The sequence below is a fragment of the Phocoena sinus genome, chromosome 17, assembly GCF_008692025.1.
Source record: "Phocoena sinus isolate mPhoSin1 chromosome 17, mPhoSin1.pri, whole genome shotgun sequence".
Classification (NCBI taxonomy): Eukaryota; Metazoa; Chordata; class Mammalia; order Artiodactyla; family Phocoenidae; genus Phocoena; species Phocoena sinus.
This window is the reverse complement of record NC_045779.1, coordinates 28,246,263-28,267,576: the sequence shown is the minus strand read 5'-3', so window position 1 is coordinate 28,267,576 and position 21,314 is coordinate 28,246,263. Positions and strand designations below refer to the sequence as shown.

Here is a 21,314-nt window from a genome sequence, read left to right as displayed (position 1 = left end):
TTCTTTTTCTTTCTTTTTTTCTTTCTTCCTTCCTTTCTTTCTTTTTTCTTTCTTTCTTTCTTTCTTTCTTTCTTTCTTTCTTTCTTTCTTTCTTTCTTTCCTCTTTTCTTCTGAGCCATTTGACTGACAGGGTCTTTGTGCTCCAGCTGGCTGTCAGGCCTTTGCCTCTGAGGTGGGAGAGCCAAGTTCAGGACGTTGGTCCACCAGAGACCTTCCAGTCCCATGTAACAGTGGTCCACCAGAGACCTTCCAGCCCCATGTAATATCAAACAGCAAAAGCTCTCTGAGAGATCTCCATCTAAATGCTAAGACCCAGCTCCACTCAGTGATGAGCAACCTACAGTGCTGGACACCCTATGCCAAACAACTAGCAAGACAGGAACACCACCACACCTATTAGCAGAGAGGTTGCCTAAAATCATAATAAGGTCACAGACACCCCAAAACACACCACCAGAACTCGGTACTGTCCACCAGAAAGATCAGTTCCAGCCTCACCCACCAGAACACAGGCACCAGTCCTTACCACAAGGAAGCCTACACAACCAGCTGAACCAACCTTAGCCACTGGGAGAAGACACCAAAAAGAATGGGAACTATGAACCTGCAGCCAGTGAAAAGGAAAAACACAGTAGGTTAAGCAAAATGAGAAGACAGAGAAACACACAGCAGATGAAAGAGCAAGGCAAAAATCCACCAGGCCAAACAAATGAAGAGGAAATAGGCAGTCTACCTGAAAAAGAATACAGAATGATGGTAGTAAAGATGATACAAAATCTTGGAAATAGAACAGAGAAAATACAAGAAATGTTTAAAAGGACTTATAAGAACTAAAGAGCAAACAAACAATGATGAACAGCACAATAAATGAAATTGCAAAATCTCTAGAAGGAATCAAAAGGAGAAGAACTGAGGCAGAAGAACAGATAACTGACCAGGAAGATAAAATAGTGGAAATAACTACTGCAGAGAATAAACACAAAAGAATGAAAAGAATTGAGGACAGTCTCAGAGACCTCTGGGACAACATTAAAAACACCAATATTCATATTATAAGGGTTCCAGAAAAAGAAGAGAAAATGAAAGGGACTGAGAAAATATTTGAAGAGATTATAGTTGAAAACTTCCCTAATATGGGAACGGAAATATTTAATCAAGATTAAATACAGAGAAAAAATATTAAAGCAGCAAGGGAAAAACAACAAATAACACACAAGGGAATCCCCATAAGGTTAACAGCTGAACTTTCAGCAGAAAGTCTGCAAACCAGAAGGGAGTGGCAGGACATATTAAAAGTGATGAAGGGGAAAAACCTAAACCAAGATTACTCTACCCAGCAAGGATCTCATTCAGATTTAATGGAGAAATTGAAACTTTACAGACAAGAAAATGTTAAGAGAATTCAGCAGCACCAAATCAGCTTTACAACAAATGCTAAAGGAAATTCTCTAGGCAGGAAACACAAGAGAAGGAAAAGACCTATAATAACAAACCCAAAACAATTAAGAAAATGGTAATAGGAACATACATATTAATAATTACCTTAAAGGTAAATGGATAAAATGCTCCAACCAAAAGACACAGACTAGCTGAATGGATACACAAACAAGACCCATATATATGTTGTCTACAATAGACCCACTTCAGACCTAGGGACACATACAGACTGAAAGTAGGTGATGGAAAAATATATTCCATGCAAATGGAAATCATGAGAAAGCTGGAGTAGCAATTCTCATATCAGACAAAATAGACTTTAAAATAAAGACTATTACAAAGAGACAAAGAAGGACACTACATACTGATCAAGGGATCAATCCGAGAAAAAGATATAACAATTGTAAATATTTATGCACCCAACATAGGAACACCTCAATACATAAGGCAAATTCTAAAAGCCATAAAAGGGGAAATTGACAGTAAGACAATCATAGTAGGGGAATTTAACACCCCACTTTCTTTCACCAATGGACTGATCATCCAAAATGAAAATAAATTATGAAACACAAGCTTTAAATGACACATTAAACAAGATGGACTTAATTGATATTTATAGGACATTCCACCCAAAAAAAACAGAACACACTTTCTTCTCTAGTGCTCATGGAACATTCTCCAGGATAGATCATATCTTGGGTCACAAATCAAGCCTTGGTAAATATAAGAAAATTGAAATCATATGAAGTATCTTTTCTGAACAAAATGCTATGAGACTAGGTATCAACTACAGGAAAACGTCTGTAAAAAATACAAATACATGGAGGCTAAACAATACACTATTAATAACCCAGAGATCACTGAAGAAGTCAAAATGAAAATCAAAAAATACCTAGAAACAAATGAAAGCCTAATGACTCAAAACCCATGGAGCAGCAAAAGCAGTTCTAGGAGGGATTTTATAGCAATAATACAGTCCTAACTCAAGAAACAAGAGACATCTTAAATAAAAAAAATAACTTTACCCCTAAAGCAATTAGAGAAATAAGAACAAAAAAACCCCAAAGTTAGCAGAAGGAAAGAAATCATAAAGATCAGATCAGAAAAAAATGAAAAAGAAATGAAGGGGCTTCTCTGGTGGTGCAGTGGTTGAGAGTCCGCCTGCCGATGCAGGGGACACGGGTTCGTGCCCCGGTCCGGGAAGATCCCACATGCCACAGAGCGACTGGGCCCGTGAGCCATGGCCGCTGAGCCTGCGCGTCCGGAGCCTGTGCTCCGCAACGGGAGAGGCCACAGCAGTGAGAGGCCTGTGTACCGCAAAAAAAAAAAAAAAAAAAAAAAGAAATGAAGGAAACAATAGCAAAGATCAATAAACTAAAAGCTGTTTCTTTGAGAAGATAAACAAAAATGATAAACCATCAACCAGACTCATCAAGAAAAAAAGGGAGAAGACTCAAATCAATAGAATTAGAAATGAAAAAGGCAAAAAAACAACTGACACTGCAGAAATACAAAGAATCATGTGAGATTACTACAAGCAACTAGATGCAAATAAAATGGACAGCCTGGATAAATGGACACATTCTTAGGAAAGCATAACTTTCCTAGACTGAACCAGGAAGAAATAGAATATATAAAGAGATTAATCATAAGCACTGAAATTGAGACTGTGATTAAAAATTATCCAACAAACAAAAGCCCAGGACAAGATGGCTTCACAGGTGATTTCTATCAAACATTTAGAGAAGGGCTAACACCTATCCTTCTCAAACTCTTCCAAAATATAGCAGAGGGTGGACACTCCCAAACTCATTCTATATGAGATGGTATCCCATGAGAATGGTATTCCATTTGGTATCTCATTCACCTTGATACCAAAACCAGACAAGGATGTCACAAAGAAAGAAAACTACAGGCCAATAGTACTGCTGAACATAGATGCAAAAATCCTCAACAAAATAGTAGCAAACAGAATCCAACAGCATATTAAAAGGATCATACACCATGATCAAGTGGGGTTTATAACAGGAATGCAAGGATTCTTCAATATACACAAATCAATCAATGTGATACACCATATCAACAAATTGAAGGAGAAAAACCATGTGATCATCTCAATAGATGCAGAAAAAGCTTTTGCAAAATTCAACTCCGAGTTATGATAAAAACCCTCCAGAAAGTAGGCATAGAGGGAACTTACCTTAATATAATAAAGGCCATATATGACAAAACCACAGCCAACATCATTCTCAATGGTGAAAAATTGAAACCATTTCCACTAATATCAAGAAGAAGACAAGGTTGCCCACTCTCACCATTATTATTCAACAGAGTTTTAGAAGTTTTAGCCAGAACAATCAGAGAAGAAAAAGAAATAAAAGGAGTCCAAATTGGAAAGGAAGAAGTAAAGCTGTCACTGTTTGCAGATGACATGATACTCTACATAGAGAATCCTAAAGATGCTACCAGAAAACTACTAGAGCTAATCAATGAATTTGGGAAAGTAGCAGGATACAAAATTAACGCACAGAAATCTCTTGCATTCCTGTACACTAATGATGAAAAATCTGAAAGAGAATTTAAGGAAACACTCCCATTTACCATTGAAACAAAAGAAATAAAATACCTGGGAATAAACATATCTAAGGAGACAAAAGACCTGTATGCAGAAAATTATAAGATACTGATGAAAGAAATTAAAGATGATACAAATAGGTGGAGAGATATACCATGTTCTTGGATTGGAAGAATCAACATTGTGAAAATGACTCTACTACCCAAAGCAATCTACAGATTCAATGTAATCCCTATGAAACTATCACTGGCATTTTTCACAGAACTAGAACAAAACATTTCACAATTTGTATGGAAACAAAAAAGACCCTGAATAGCCAAAGCAATCTTGAGAAAGAGGAACAGAACTGGAGGAACCAGGCTCCTTGACTTCAGACTATACTACAAAGCTACATTAATCAGGCATCCCTGGTGGCGCAGTGGTTGGGAGTCCACCTGCCGATGCAGAGGACACAGGTTCGTGCCCTGGTCTGGGAGGATCCCATGTGCTGTGGAGTGGCTGGGCCCGTGAGCCATGGTCTCTGAGCCCACGTGTCCAGAGCCTGTGCTCCACAATGGGAGAGGCCACAGCAGTGAGAGGCCTGCGCATATGGCAAAAAAAAAAAAGTTACAGTATGGTACTGGCGCAAAAACAGAAATGTTGTTCAGAAATGTAGATCAATGGAACAAGATAGAAAGCCCAGAGATAAACCCATGCACATATGGTCACCTTATTTTTGATAAAGGAGACAAGAATACACAATAGAGAAAAGACAGCCTCTTCAATAGGTGGTGCTGGTATAATTGGACAGCTACATGTAAAAGAATGAAATTAGAGCACTCCTTAGCACCATACACAGATATAAACTCAGAATGGATTAAAAACCTAAATGTAAGGCCAAACACCATCAAACTCTTAGAGGAAAACATAGGCAGAACACTCTATGACATAAATCACAGCAAGATCCTTTTTGACCCACCTCCTAGAGAAATGGAAATAAGAACAAAATAAACAAATGGGACCTAATGAAACTTAAAAGCTTTTGCACAGCAAAGGGAACCATAAACAAGATGAAAAGACAACCCTCAGAATGGGAGAAAATACTTGCAAATGAAGCAACTGACAAAGGATTAATCTCCACAATTTACAAGCAGCTCATGCAGCTCAATATCAAAAAAACAAACAACCTAATCCAAAAATGGGCAGAAGAGCTAAATAGACATTTCTCCAAGGAAGATATACAGATTGCCAACAAACACATGAAAGAATGCTGAACATCACTAATCATTAGAGGAATGCAAGTCAAAACTATAATGAGGTATTACTTCACACCAGTCAGAATGGCCATCGTCAAAAAATCTACAAAAAATAAATGCTGGAGAGGGTGTGGAGAAAAGGGAACCCTCTTACAGTGTTGGTGGGTATGTATACTGGTAGAACTACTACGAAGAACAGTATGGAGGTTCCCTAAAAAACTAAGAATAGAACTACCATACGACCCAGCAATCTCACTTCTGGGCATATACCCTGAGAAAACCATAAATCAAAAAGAGTTATGTACCAAAATGTTCATTGCAACTCTATTTACAATAGCCAGGAAATGGAAGCAACCTAAATGTCCATCGACAGTTGAATGGATAAAGAAGATGTGGCACATATACACAATGGAATATTACTCAGCCATAAAAGGAAATGAAATTGAGTTATCTGTAGTGAGTTGGATGGACCTCGTGTCTGTCATACAGAGTGAAGTAAGTCAGAATGAGATAAACAAATACTGTATGCTAACACACACATATGGAATCTAAAGAAAAACAAAGATTATGAAGAACATAAGGGCAGGACAGGAATAAAGAAGGAGATGTAGAGATTGGACTTGAGGACATGGGGAGGGGGAAGGGTAAGCTAGGACGAAGTGAGAGAGTGGCAGGGACTAATATATGCTACCAAGTGTAAAATAGAAAGCTAGTGGGAAGCAGCTGCATAGTACAGGGAGATCAGCTCGGTGCTTTGTGACCACCTAGAGGGGTGGGTTAGGGATGGTGGGAGGGAGACGCAAGTGGGAGGAGATATGGGGATATAGGTATATGTATAGCTGATTCAATTTGTTATAATGCAGAAACTAACACACCATTGTTAAGCAATTATACCGCAATAAAGGTGTTGTTAAAAAAAAACCAAAAACCGGGAGCCAGATCACATGAGCTGCAGAGCAAATCTATAGCAAAAACTAAAATAAAAGCCATATATCACCGCAGGCTACTGTTAGCATTATCTTTTTTAAAAAATTCATAAAAGCACTTGAAAAGGAATCCTTTTGAATTGAATAAGTCAACATGTATAAAATCAAAGAAAATTTTAACAAGATGAAAGCAAAGTATGATTCTTCTCAGAATATTACATTTGTTTCCTGAAGGATTTCTTGTCAAATAAGAAGTGCTTTCAAACAAATCTGACTCTCTAGAGACTTTAAAGACAAAGTTCCATATGAAAAATTATGTTGCTAGAAATTTTGTAATGTTTTATTGAAAGCTTCACTTGCAAAATGAGATGACAATGATAATCTCAATAAGGATAACAATAGTTGCAATTTGCTTCTTAAATTGTGTTAGAGACTTTATTAAGTGCAGTTCATGAATTATCTCATTTAATTCTTACTAGAGCCCTATGAGGGGGCGTTATTATTCCAGTTTCATGGATAACAATACAGAGGCTGAAAAAAGTTAAATAATGTGTTGAAGGCCAGTAGTCAAAACTATTTCTATGGAGTGTTGCCAGGTCAATGACAGGAAGTTCAGCTGAATTTGAATTTCAGATAAATGATATATATATATATATATATATATATATATATATATATATAGTTACAAGTATGTCCCATGGAAAATTAGGGAGATGATTATATTAGAAATTAATTCATTTTTTATCTGAAGATCAAATTTAACTGGTGTCTTGTGTTTTTATTTGCCAGATCTGGAAACTCTACTTCTATCTCACTCCAGAAAAATTTGCATCAGGTCACTAGGTTACACTGCATCCTAATCCTCTGTTATGTACAGGCAATTCCTGATTTACTTACTAGAAATTTATGGGATAAATTTCAAACATCTAGCACAGCAACACGACCCTTTATGATTTGGACTCCACTTTCCTGATCTCCACATTCAGGGCTGCATCAAATGTCAAGGTTCTGAGGCAGGAGCTGAATGGTGTGTGTCTGGAAGCCAGTGTAACTGTCGTGGGCTGAGTGAGAGAGAACTCAGAGCCACATCAGGGAGGGGAGAGGGACCAGATAACACAGGCCTTTGGAGATCACTGTAAGGACATATGTTTCTACTTTGAGTGAGGTGGGCAGCTATTGGTGAATTTAAAATGCAATGACCTGGCTTAAGTTTTAACAGGACGAAATTGGTTGCCTCTTGGAGAGCAATGTGAGAGAGACAAGGGTGGAAGCAGGGAGGGGTTGCAAATATCAGGCAACAGCTCAAGAGGCTGCTTTTCTTGAGCTGTTGGGCTTCAAGGATTTTGTGGGTTCAGGCTGCAAGCTCTGGATGACAACTTCTAACTTTGAGCTAGAGAGAGGGGAATCATTCTTCCAGTTTTAGTTTGGAACCTGGTGTGGCTTCACATTGAGACATGAAAGGAACCTCTTCCAGGTGTACCTTGTGGATATTGCATCTTTAGGTGCAGAAGAGGCAGCCCTACTGGCATAGAGCAATGTTCTGTCACAAAAGGCAGAAGCAAAGACTGCAGCAAAACTGTACCCTCAAGGGGAGAGCAGGTGGTGGGCAGGCAGCTGGAGCACATAATCAGACATGATCCTGCACACAGCTGAGACACTTCCTGGAACCTCCCAGAAACAATTGGGAGAGACAGGGGATGGCCAGGTACTGCAACTATGCAAGAGTTCCTATGACGCTGTTAGACTTTAATTTAACTATGACCTAATTTATACCTACATAGGCATGGAAACATTAGGGTTAGCAAAATTAAACGAATGAATTTAAAGAACAAACCACAAACACTTAGCAAAATTTAACTGAATGTCTACTTTGTGCTAGGCATGTGCTTCTTGAATATTACCTCATTTACTTTTCACAACAATCCCAGATCAGGCATATATTGTTATCAATCCCTTTTTACTGATGAAAGACATAGATAACTAGCTTGCACAAAGTCATGGAGATTTGAACTGCTTCTGTCAGAAATTCAAATTTAACTGACTGCAGACAGAGTTCATGTTTTTAACAACTAAGCCATTTAGCCTCCTGGGGAAAATAAAGTTCACCCTAATGAGCTAAGCAGAGTTCTTTAGCAAAAATAAAAATGATTGAAATCAAGGGAGATGCCAAAAGAAATAGTCTGAAATTCACTCTGACGAACATTTATTATAGAAGGATCAGAGCTCCCAAACAGGCTGGATTCCAAGGTGGGAAGCCAGGGCAGCTATGTCAGTCAATCACGCCCTTTGCCTCAAAGTCTTAGCCATATCCTATTTCTGTTGAGAAGAGCTAGCCACTTAGCTGTCATGGCCTTGGCCATTTTTGCCTCAGAAGCATGTCACCCAGGCCAGGTCACTTGCAGGACACATTCACCATGATTGTTCATTCTATCCCTAACTCCATTTAAATTATGAATGGAGGCTTTCTTTATGTGCTTAGTATCTGTTTTCAGGAGGATAGGGAAGATAGCATATGATGGATTGACAGAGTTCAAGATGAAGGTTTTGAATACAGATCCAAATCAAACAGGTTAAGTAAACACTTTCTTGCTCCCTTGTGATATATACCTCTAACCAATTCAGTTGGCACTACCGTTGGGAATGTGTCTCCCAAGTTCTTTTTTGTCCTTTAGCTAGTTTAGTCCATATGGTGATATTAAAAAGAGATCAAAGCACAGTTGATACGGGGGAGCAACCAGGTGAAGGATTTCATTAGGAAAGAAACAAAAAGCTTCAAAGAGAAGGAAACATTTTCAGTCTAGCTCATGAAGGCCAAGAATATTGATCAGAATGCTTTACACATTCAAGATTTTCAGTGGTGTATCAGAAAGCCTGCTTTGAGCTCTCTTCAACTATCGCATCGGATTTGTGGTTCAGACCTTCCCCAATGTGCATAGCAATTCAAGTTTGTTAAGCCCAGGTGACTTACTGCTTAGCTGAATGTTTTGTTAAACGCTGAAAGATATATTACAATGTAGTACTGAGATTTCATGCCCAAGTGTTACACAATCCAGCTAGGTAATTCCACTGTGGATTCTTACTAGATTTGCCTGATTTGATTGCACGTAGTCAGCAAAAGTAATTACAAGTAGAATTCAAAACAACTCAAATTCTCTAATGCATTTAAATGCTTGGTCTGTCTATAGTTTCCTTTGGAAATTGATGTAGCTCTATAGTTTCAAACCTCAGCCTGGTAAAACTACAAATTCCTGAGCTCTTCCCCAGATAGTCAATATCAGCATTTTTAGCAAGCACCTTAGGGTCTTTGGATGTGAGTGCACCAAAAACTTTGCTTTGGAAAGCACTGACTAGCCTCTCAAAGGCTCCTGAACGTAGCTGACAGTTCATGATACCCTCAGGTGTAGAGAGTCACCTATCTCATTCATCTTTCCCCATACACCTGAGGAGAGTTCATTCACCCTTTTGAATTAGCAGAGCATTAAGCACTCACTTTTCTATAGAATTTCCAGTTTTGCACAGACTACTTCTTTGTGGATTACGTTATTTTATATAAAAGGGGATTACAATTTTGGTGGATATGGAAAAAGTAAAAGAGCTTGAAAGGTAAATGTCTTGTGAAGTTTATAGTAGTTTTATCAAAAAAATCTATTTATCTATCTGCCTATCTATTGATCCATCGACCCACCCACCCACCACCTACCTAATATGAAATATCTAATGTATTTTGGATATTAAATATACTTTATGTGATTCCCCATTTGTAAATTACATCTTTCATATTGGTCTTATCATAATAGAGGGCTTTGTATGTTTTGTCTGTAGCTCAGGTAACTGATAGCCTTCTTTTTAAATTTTATTTTATTTTTTTGCAATTATTCCTTTTTATTTACTTTTTTAAAAAATAAATAATTAATTATTTTATACAACAGGCTCTTATTTGTCATCCATTTTATACACATTAGTGTATACATGTCAATCCCAATGTCCCAATTCATCCCACCACCACCAACCCCTGCTGCTTTCCCCCCATGGTGTCTATATGTTTGTTCTCTACATCTGTGTCTCAATTTCTGCCCTGCAAACTGGTTCATCTGTACCATTTTTCTAGGTTCCACATATATGCGTTAATATACGATATTTGTTTTTCTCTTTCGGACTTACTTCACTCTGTATGACAATCTTTAGGTCCATCCACGTCTCTAAAAATGACCCAGTTCTGTTCCTTTTTATGGCTGTGTAATATTCCAGTGTATATATGTACCACACCTTTTTTATCCATTTGTCTGTTGATGGGCATTTAGGTTGCTTCCATGACCTGGTTGTTGTAAATAATGCTGCAATGAACATTGGGGTCATGTGTCTTTTTGAATTATGGTTTTCTCTGGGTATATGCTCAGTAGTGGGATTGTTGGGTCATATGGTAATTTTATTTTTAGTTCTTTAAGGAACCTCCATACTGTTCTCCATAGTGGCTGTATCAATTTACATTCCCAGCAACAGTGCAAGAGGATTCCCTTTTCTCCACACCCTCTCCAGCATTTGTTGTTTTTAGATATTCTGATGATGCCCATTCTAACTGATGTGAGGTGATACCTCATTGTAGTTTTGATTTGCATTTCTCTAATAATTAGTGATGTTGAGCAGCTTTTCATGTGCTTCTTGGCCATGTGTATGGCTTCTTTGGAGAAATGTCTATTTAAGTCTGCTGCCTATTTTTGGATTGGGTTGTTTGTTTTTTTAATATTGAGCTGCATGTGCTATTTACATATTTTGGAGATTAATCCTTTGTCTGTTGATTCATTTGCCAATACTTTCTCCTTTTGAGGGTTGTCTCTCATCTTGCTTATAGTTTCCTTTGCTTTGCAAAAGCATTTTAAGTTTCATTAGGTCCCATTTGTTTACTTTTGTTTTTATTTCCATTTTACCCTAGGAGCTAAAAAAATCTCTTGCTGTGATTTATGTCAAAGAGTGTTTGTCCTATGTTTTCCTCTAAGAGTTTTATAGCGTCTGGTCTTACATTTAGGTCTCTAATCCATTTTGAGTTTATTTTTGTGTGAGGTGTTAGGGAGTGTCCTAATTTCATTCTTTTACATGTAACTGTTCATTTTTCTCAGCACCACTTATTGAAGAGACTGTCTTTTCTCCATTGTATATCCTTGCCTCCTTTGTCAAAGATTAGCTGACCATAGGTGCGTGGGTTTATCTCTGGGCTTTTTATCTTGTTCCACTGATCTATATTTCTGGTTTTGTGCCAGTACCATATTGTCTTGATTAGTGAAGTTTGTAGTATAGTCTGAAGTCAGGGAGTCTGATTCCTCCAGCTCCAATTTTTTTCCCTCAAGATTGCTTTGGCTATTCAGGGTCTTTTTTGTCTCCATACAAACTTTAAGATTTTTTTTCTAGTTCTGTAAAAAATGCCATTGGTAACTTGAAAGGGATTGCACTGAATCTGTAGATTGCTTTGGGTAGTATAGTCATTTTCACAACATCGATTCTTCCAATCCAAGGACAAGGTATATCTCTCCACCTGTTGGTATCATCTTTAATTTCTTTCATCAGTGCCTTATAGTTTCCTGCATACAGGTGTTTTGTCTCCCTAGGTAGGTTTATTCCAAAGTATTTTATTCTTTTTGTTGCAATGGTAAATGGCAGTGTTTCCTTAATTTCTCTTTCAGATTTTTCATCATTAGTGTATAGGAATGCAAGAGATTTCTGTGCATTAATTTTGTATCCTGCAAATTTACCAAATTCATTGAGTAGCTCTAGTAGTTTTCTGGTGGCATCTTTAGGATTCTCTATGTATAGTATCTTGTCATCTGCAAACTGTGACAGTTTTACTTCTTCTTTTCCAATTTGTATTCTTTTTATTTGTTTTCCTTCTCTGAATGCCATGGCTAGGACTTCCAAAACTATGTTGAATAATAATGGTGAGAGTGGACATCCTTGTCTTCCTGATCTTAGAGGAAATGTTTTCAGTTTTTCACCATTGAGAATGATGATTGTTGTGGGTTTGTCATATACGGCTTTTATTATGTTGAGTTAGGTAGGTTCCCTCTATGCCCACTTTCTGGAGAGATTTTATCATAAATTGGTGTTGAATTTTATCAAAAGATTTTTCTTCATCTATTGAGATTATCATATAGTTTTTATTCTTCAATTTTTTAATATGGTGTATCACATTGATTGATTTGTGTATATTGAAGGATCCTTGCATCCCTGGGATAAATCCCCCTTGATCATAGTGTATGATCCTTTTAATGTGTTGTTGGTTTCTGATCGCTAGTATTTTGTTGAGGATTTTTGCATCTATATTCATCAGTGATTTTGGTCTGTAATTTTCTTTTTTTTGTAGTATCTTTGTCTGGTTTTGGTATAAGGGTGATGGTGGCCGCATAGAATGAGTTTGGGAGTGTTCCTCCCTCTGCAATTTTTTGGAAGAGTTTGAGAAGGATGGTGTTAGCTCTTCTCTAAATATTTGATAGAATTCACCTGTGAGGCCATCTGACTCTGGGCTTTTGTTTGAAGATTTTTAATCATAGTTTCAATTTCATTACTTGTGATTGGTCTGTTCATATTTTCTAATTCTTCCTGGTTCAGTCTTGGATGTTTATACTTTTCTAAGAATTTGCCCATTTCTTCCAGGTTGTCTATTTTATTGGCATAGAGTTGCTTGTAATAGTCTCTTAGGACGCTTTGTATTTCTGCGGTGTCTGTTGTAACTTCTCCTTTTTCATTTCTAATTTTATTGATTTGAGTCCTCTCATTCTTTTTCGTGATGAGTCAGGCTATTGGTTTATCAGTTTTGTTTATCTTCTCAAAGAACCAGCTTTTAGTTTTATTGATCTTTGCTCTTGTTTTCATTGTTTCTATTTCATTTATCTCTGCTCTGATCTTTATGATTTCTTTCCTTATGCTAACTTTGGGTTTTGTTTGTTCTTCTTTCTCTAGTTCCTTTAGATGTAGGTTTAGATTGTTTATTTGAGATATTTCTTGTTTCTTGAGGTAGGCTTGTATAGCTATAAACTTCCCTCTTAAAACTGCTTCTGCTGCATCCTATAGGTTTTGATTGTTGTGTTTTTATTGTCATTTGTCTCTAGGTATTTTTAAATTTCCTCTTTGATTTCTTCAGTGATCTCTTGGTTATTTAGTAATGTATTGTTTAGCCTCCATGTGTTTGTTTTTTTTTTTTTTACATTTTGTTCCCTGTAATTGATTTCTAATATCATAGCATTGTGGTCGGAAAAGATGCTTGATATGATTTTAATTTTCTTAAATTTACTGAGCCTCGATTTGTGCCCCATGATGTAATCTATCCTGGAGAATGATCCATGCACACTTGAGAAGAAAGTGTAATCTGCTGTTTTTGAATGGAATGTCCTATAAATATCAATTAAATCGATGTGGTCTATTGTGTCATTTAAAGCTTGTGTTTCCTTATTATTTTTCTGTTTGGATGATCTATCCATCAGTGTAAGTGAGGTGTTAAATTCCCCCACTATTATTGTGTTACTATCAATTTCCTCTTTTATAGCTGTTAGCAGTTGCCTTATGTATTGAGGTGTTCCTACGTTGGGTGCATATATATTTATAATTGTTATATTTTCTTCTTGGATTGATCTTTGATCATTATGTAGTGTCCTTCCTTGTCTTATGTAACATTCTTTATTTTAAAGTCTATTTTATGTGATATGAGTATTGCTACTCCAGCTTTCTTTTGATTTCCATTTGCATGGAATATCTTTTTCCATCCCCTCACTTTCAGTCTGTATGTGTCCCTAGGTCTGAAGTGGGTCTATTGCAGAGGGCATATATATGGGTCTTGTTTTTGTATCCATTCAGCAAGCCTGTGTCTTTTGGTTGGAGCATATAATCCATTCACTTTTAAGGTAATTATCGATATGTATGTTCCTATTACCATTTTCTTAACTGTTATGGGTTTGTTTTTGTAGGTCCTTTTCTCCTCTTGTGTTTCCCACTTAGAGAAGTTCCTTTAGCATTTGTTGTAAGGTTGGTTTGGTGGTGCTGAATTCTCTTAGCTTTTGCTTGTCTGTAAAACTTTTGATTTCTCCATCGAATCTGAATGAGATCCTTGCTGGGTAAAGTAATCTTGGTTGTAGTTTCCTCCCTTTCATCACTTTAAGTATATCATGCTACTCCCTTCTGCCTTGTAGAATTTCTGCTGAGAAATCAGCTGTTAATCTTATGGGAGTTCCATTGTATTTTATTTGTCATTTTTCCCTTGCTGGTTTCAATAATTTTTCTTTGCCTTTAATTTTAACCAGTTTAATTACTATGTGTCTCAGTGTGCTTCTCCTTGGGTTTATCCTGTATGGGACTCTGCACTTCCTGGACTTGGTTGGCTATTTCTTTTCCCATGTTAGGGAAATCTTCAACTATAATCTCTTCAAATATTTTCTCTGGTCCTTTCTCTCTCTCTTCTCTTTCTGGGACCCCTATAATGTGAATGTTGTTGTGTTTAATGTTGTCCCAGAGGTCTCTTAGGCTGTCTTCATTTCTTTTCATTCTTTCTTTCTTTATTCTGTTCCGCAGCAGTGAATTCCACCATTTTGTCTTCCAGGTCACTTATCCATTCTTCTGCCTCAGTTATTCTGCTATTGATTCCTTTTAGTGTATTTTTCATTTTGTTATTTTATTGTTCATCTCTGTTTGTTTGTTCTTTAATTCTTCTAGATCTTTGTTAAACATTTCTTGCATCTTCTCGATCTTTTCCTCCATTCTTTTTCCGAGGTCCTGGGTCATCTTCACTATCATTATTCTGAATTCTTTTTCTGGAAGGTTGCCTATCTCACTTCATTTAGTTGTTTTTCTGGGGTTTTATCTTGTTCTTTCATCTGATAAATAGCCCTCTGCCTTTTCATCTTGTCTATCTTTCTGTGAATGTGGTTTTTATTTCACAAGCTGCAGGATTGTAGGTCATCTTGCTTCTGCTGTCTGCTCTCTGGTGGATGAAGCTATCTAAGAGGCTTGTGTAATTTTTCTGATGGGAGGGACTGGTGGTGGGTACAGCTGGCTGTTGTTCTGTTGGTCAAAGCTCAGTAAAACTTTAATCCTTTTGTCTGCTGATTGGTGGGGCTGGGTTTCCTCTCTGTTCATTTTTTGGCCTGAGGCAACCCAACACTGGAGCCTACAGGGGCTAATGGTGGACTCTGGGTGAGCTCACCCCAAGGGTACTTCCCAGTACTTCTGCTGCCAGTGTCCTTGTCCTCACGGTGAGACAGAGCCAGCTCCCACCTCTGCAGGAGACTCACCAACCCTCACAGGTAGGTCTGCTGCAGTTTCCTATGGGGTCACTGCTCTTTCCCTTGGGTTCCAATTGCATACTACTTTGTGTGTGTCCTCCAAGAGTGGAGTCTCTGTTTCCCCCATTCCTGTTAAAGTCCTGTAATCAAATCCTGGTAGCCTTCAGAGTCTGATTCTCTAGGAATTCCTCCTCCTGTTGCCAGACCCCCATGTTCCGAAGCCTGACGTGGGGCTCAGAACCTTCACTCCAGTTGGTGGACTTCTGTGGTATAAGTGTTCTCCAGTTTGTGAGTCACCTACCCAGCAGTTATGGGATTTGATTTTATTGTGATTTTGCCCCTCCTACCATCTCACTGTGGCTTGTCCTTTGTCTTTGGTTGTGGGGTATCATTTTTGGTGAGTTCCAGTGTCTTCCTGTCAATGATTGTTCAGCAGTTAGTTGTGATTTGGGTGTTCTTGCAAGAGGGAGTGAGAGCACGTCCTTCTACTCTGCCATTTTGAAACAAGTAGAGTTCTTGTTAGCCTTTTTGATGGAAGAAATATGATTTCTTTCTTTTTCCCCATAGGAAAAATCTCATTAGTGGTCAATCAATAAATATTTGCTAATGAATTTATTCAGAAATGAGTATGGTAGCAGTTTAATAGTGTATGTATAATGCGTCAATATAGAGTTCAATTTTAAATATATTCAAGTCTTAATTGATAGGCACTAATGAAATATATAGGCATAGATTATTATAGAATCACAGATTTTTAGCCCTGGCTTGCTTCTTATAAATTATGAAGTCCAAGTATATGATTTTTTACATGAGGAAATCAGTCTTCTCTAAGGCACTAAGCTACTTGAGAAAAAGAACCATTTACTTAAACATTTCATTTTACACATAAAGCAATAGTTTTAGTTATCTGTACAATTTTTGTAGCACCTGATTCACACACAGTAGGCACCTGAACGTTAGTTGAATGGATTGCTTAATGGAAATTGATTTCACTAACTGGATATTTAGATCTAGGCAATGTATGGAGCAGCTTCCCACATGCTCCACAAGGGGTGCCACCACATATGGCTGTCCCATTATCACATTTTGCTGGATCTCCTTTGCTTCAGATACAAGTCTTGTTTCCCATTCATTTCAGATTTTCTTTGAGCAGCTGACTGAGCACGTGGATGCCAGTTCTTCCTTTTGGTTGCTACTGTATGTGCTAAAGACCTAATTATACTGTATCCTTGCTGAATCTGTAATCATACCCACTCTTCAAAAAGAGAAGATTTGTGTTTTTACTTTCCTTTTCAGGAACCAAGGATGATTTTGTTCATGTGGTCTGGAAAAGAGAAAATAGTAGACACTAGAACAGGGAATTTTCTCTTGGCCAATCACTGGGAGGGACTCCCCTGTCTCCATTTAGACTGCAGGGACTGAGTACTACACTCACCCTCACTCATTGTTTTCCAAGTTTTAGAAATGAAATGAGATACTAGAGATAGTATCCTTACCTCCAATTAGCTAAACCCCCAATTATAATGCTGGAGTTGAGGGAGAAAACCTGAGAACCTTCAGGCAGCCAGAGTTCTAATCAGTTACTTTCTGAGTATTTAGAACATAAACCAAACACCATGGTTTGGTTTTGTTCCCTTGGCTGCATGCTCAACCCTTGCTCTTTCAGACATGGTGTTCCTGGAACACAGACTCACTCAGAGGAAAGATCAAACAAAATGGATTTTAGAAATTTCTGACCTAACCTTACTATTTTGCAGATAAGAAAGTTGAGACTCAGAGAAGTTATGTTTAAGGTGAATCGATTGGATTGGATAGTGACAGATCTGGGACTAAAATGGGCCTTGCTATCTCTTTCATGCCAGCTGACTTTTCATAGCTGTCTTACTCTTGTACTTCTATCTGATATTTGGAGTGATTTCATGCACATGTAGATGAGCTATCTTGCATCTGAGACTCTCAGTTCCTTGAATTCTTCATATGCAGTGACTTTTCTTATGATCCCACTTCCATCCCCCCTCCCATGGATTTTCTCATCACCTGTCACTCCTCTGAAATATCTCAGTCTCTGAGTACAACCATTGCTTTTCTCTCATTCATTTCCTTTCCTTTCCTCTGGTCCTTAATGGTATAAGGATTTCCCTTTGTGCCTCTTTTTTCTCCTTCTCAGCCCCCTTCTATGTTCCCCTCCTTCCCTGATCAACAGTGGTTCTCAAAGAGAACCCCAGACTGGCTGCATCAGCATGACTTGGGAACCCGTTAGAAACGTGAATTCCCAGACACACTCAGCATACTGAATCAGAAACTCTTGGAATGGGACACAGCAATATGTGTTTTAATCATCTGGAATGGGAATTAACAAACTCCAGGTTATTCTGATGCACCTTAAAGTTTGCAAACTACTACTCTTTAATTCTTGGTCTCTAGCCTCAGCTGGCTGTGGACACTAACCATCAATCTTTATATGTTTTCCATACTTGCTTCTTCAAATCTTCTCCTTTCTCCTTAAATATGTGACAATGCCAATCTCTCCTCACTCTCCAGAGATTATCACCCTCTGATTTACAGTTCATGCTTGAATTCCCTCAAGCACCTGCCACCAACTCCTCAGACTTACTACAGTTTGTTGCAATGAAAGAGTGTCCCTCTTCACGTCGAAGGCCAGCCTATACATACAACTGTGTCCTAAATCCCTTTCCCGTCAGCACTGGGGACTTTCTTTCTCCTCAGCAAGTTCTCTCTCTCTCTCTCCTGGCATCTTCCACCCAATTTCAATTTAAATTCATGCACTTAGGTATTTTGATTCTAAGTGTGATAAAAGCACTGTAGGGTTTTAAGCAAGGGAGTAGCATTATCTGGTATACAGTTTAAAAAGATTTTTATCTTCCTTGTGTGGAGAATGGATTGAATGGGCTGAAGCAACAAAGTCAGTTTAGCTGTAGTGGAGATGTAACTAGCTTTGGGCTATGATTTGGAGGTAGAATGTATGGGGGAAAGTGGAGCGAATCAAAGGTAATCGTTGTCTTTTTGGTTTTTAACAACTGTGTGGATAATGATGCTGTTTACCAGAAAGAGGAAGGCTGGAAAGTAATAAGATGGCTGGAAAAAATCAAGAATGTTTCTGGCATGTTAAGTTTCAATTGTTTATTGAACATTTATGAGGAGAGAGGCATCTACTTGAGTTTAGAATTTCAGGAAGAGATGAAAAGTAGAAATATAGATTTAGGAATCTTTGGCCTATAAATAACACTCAAAGCTCTGGTGTTTGATGAAGTTACCTTGTGAAAGTGTGTAGAAAGAGAAGGTGGCCCATGACAAAGTCCTGGGCTATTCCATTATTTAGTGGGAATATGGAGGGAAAGTTTCTAGCACGGGTGAATGAGAATGAACAACTAGTATTCTGAGAAATTCTCCTAACCAGTTTTCAGCCAAATTCTGCTGACAGGTTAATTAAAATAAGAACGGAGAGGCAACCATTGGTAATGGCAACATGGAGGCCTCCAGAGATCTCAACAAAAGCAGTCACAATGAGATGGTGACAGCAAAAGTCTGATTAGAATGGCTTGAGGAACTTATGTTGTTGGATTAAAGTCCTGCCTAAGGAGAAGCTGAGAAACTTGTTAGTCTTTCATTCTAGTCCCTGCTCAACAGACTCTAGATCTAAAAATAGGTACTCAAGTCCTTCAAACTGATACAGACTTTTGTAAAAATAAGGGTGGTTGTTAAAGGCTCATATCTGAAAAGTTTAAATAAAGGTACCATGCAATTTAAACAGCTGGAATGTTAAAAATCAATATAGAATTCCATAAATGAAACTAGGGATAGGTTAGTTACCATGCCAAAATCACAACCATGACAAAATCAGTTAAATAACAGTAGGTATTAAAACAAATTGGAATCTGATATTACCTAGGATAAATCAAGTTTAATGTAATCAGTCCATAGATACTTGAGAGCTGACAACACACACACACATATACACACATTTGCCTTATTCTTATCAGTCAGTCCCTTTAAGATAGTATATTTAATTTCATGGCTGATAAAATATGAGGAGTAGCATTCTCATCAGCATATATTTACCAAGTCCCTGGTGTGTTTTTACAGGAAAGAACATCTGGAAATGAGCAGTATAATGATTACAACATTGGGGAAAACAAAACTCGTAAAGAATCAAGTCTCAGTCAAATCCGCAACTCATAAAAACTGGTTATCAAGCAGCACAGGCACTGAAGATGATAAACTGGCTATACACCGAAGGATCATCGTAATGAGCAGAGTGTACAAAGGGCTGTTGGCCACGTAACTAATATAATTATCATCAGTGAGTGACACTACTAAATAAGAGGGGAACCATGTATCGTCCAGTAAATGGTTGTTTTGTTACCAGGATATTATACCCATGTACAGTTCATGTGTAACTGCACAAACAAAAGATTCCTTTCATGATGAAGCATTTGAGAAAGAGAATCTTTCATATGAGCCTGTAAATATGCCTAATCTCATATATAATATTCCTGTTCATTCATTTATTCCCTCATATTTTAAATTAGCAAAAATATATTGAGCACTTATTATGTGCAAAGCACTGCCTGAGTTTGCCTTAAATATGTGCATGTAAGAAAGAAATAAGCCCCCAATAATTAATCTATATTTTAGAATGAATGAGTCGCTGACATGCTGGTACTATTACCAAAGGGTGTGGACACCAAATGTTTAGTTCCTACCAGCTCACGACCCCCATCTTCATCGAAGTCCTCCTCTATCCCATCAGTCATCTCTTCTCCATCGGCATCTGGCCCTCCTTCAGCAGGCTCCTCTGTAGAGTGATCTGCATTCTCTGACACACATTCATCTTGGATCAGCTCTATACTCTCTTCCAATTGCTTCTTCTGAGCTTCTGGTGGAGGGGGGGAAAAAGCAAATGACTACTACTTTGGGTTGCTCATGAGCCATTTGGATAAACCATGAAAAAACAGTCTATGAATGGGTAAACTCTGTACTATTAAGTGTGTGAGGAAGATAAATTATGTTAAGGTTGAATTTATTCAGTCATGTAAATTATGTTCATATCTCTGTGTATTTACATGTAAGCATATTATTTTTTAACAGAATTAGCAAAAAAATTGGGGAATGCAGATGGTACTTGTATATAAAAAACAAAGATATACATAAACAGATTGATCTTTCTGGTTATATATAGTTTTTTCTGATAAGGATGTCCTCTCTAAGGAGAAAATACAGCAAAAAAAAAAAAGAAAGAAAGAAAGAAAATCAGATAAAACATAGAATGTGTTCACTCAAGGAAGGAGGACGAAGAATGCTCTCACTGACAAGTTCAAACTTAAGTGAAGAAGACAAAAAACTCACTGAGGAAAAAAGTAAAAAAGCAGATATGTTGGCCGTCAACATGTTCATGTGAACATTCCTTTGATATTTTACTCTAAATTCTGTTGGTAGATGTGGTTAACCACAAGGGTTAAGAATAAAATTCTGGTGTAAGAGAGCCCGCGTTCAATGTCGAGCTTCATCATTTACAAGCTTTGCGACGCTGAAATGATAAACCCTCCTTGTGCCTCAGTTTTCTCATCCACGCAATCAGGATAGAGAGATTTTAACTTTCAGGGCCTGGAGTAGTAAATCAAAGTGTTTAGTTTAGTGATTTGCAAATAGTAAGTGCTCAACAAATGAAGTTACATTCTGCATTAACGAAATTCCCTCTAATGCCAGGGTGTGTGCATTTCGTTCACAGAAATGTGCCCAAATGGGAATTATGCTGACAACATAATAATTATTTCCCCTAGTGGTTGGTTTTCTTCTCTTGTGAAAATACCAAGAAGCACTGGGTATTGAATAAATGAGATTATCTTATGTACCTCCTTCT

General features: G+C 37.7%; 1 protein-coding gene across 12 annotated transcripts in view; it reads right to left on the bottom strand.

The window, feature by feature from the left end:
* RALYL (RALY RNA binding protein like) overlaps positions 1-21,314 on the bottom strand; it is a 900,595-nt gene that overhangs the window by 35,450 nt on the left and 843,831 nt on the right. For 9 of the 12 annotated variants that reach the window (XM_032610288.1, XM_032610292.1, XM_032610289.1 and 6 more), the window contains one exon: positions 20,158-20,330. The exons of 2 other annotated variants lie outside the window; for them this stretch is intronic. In XM_032610288.1, coding sequence (XP_032466179.1) covers positions 20,158-20,330 — 173 coding nt within the window. The remainder of the gene's footprint in view (positions 1-20,157; positions 20,331-21,314) is intronic. One more of the 12 variants, XM_032610293.1, reaches the window with a different exon arrangement.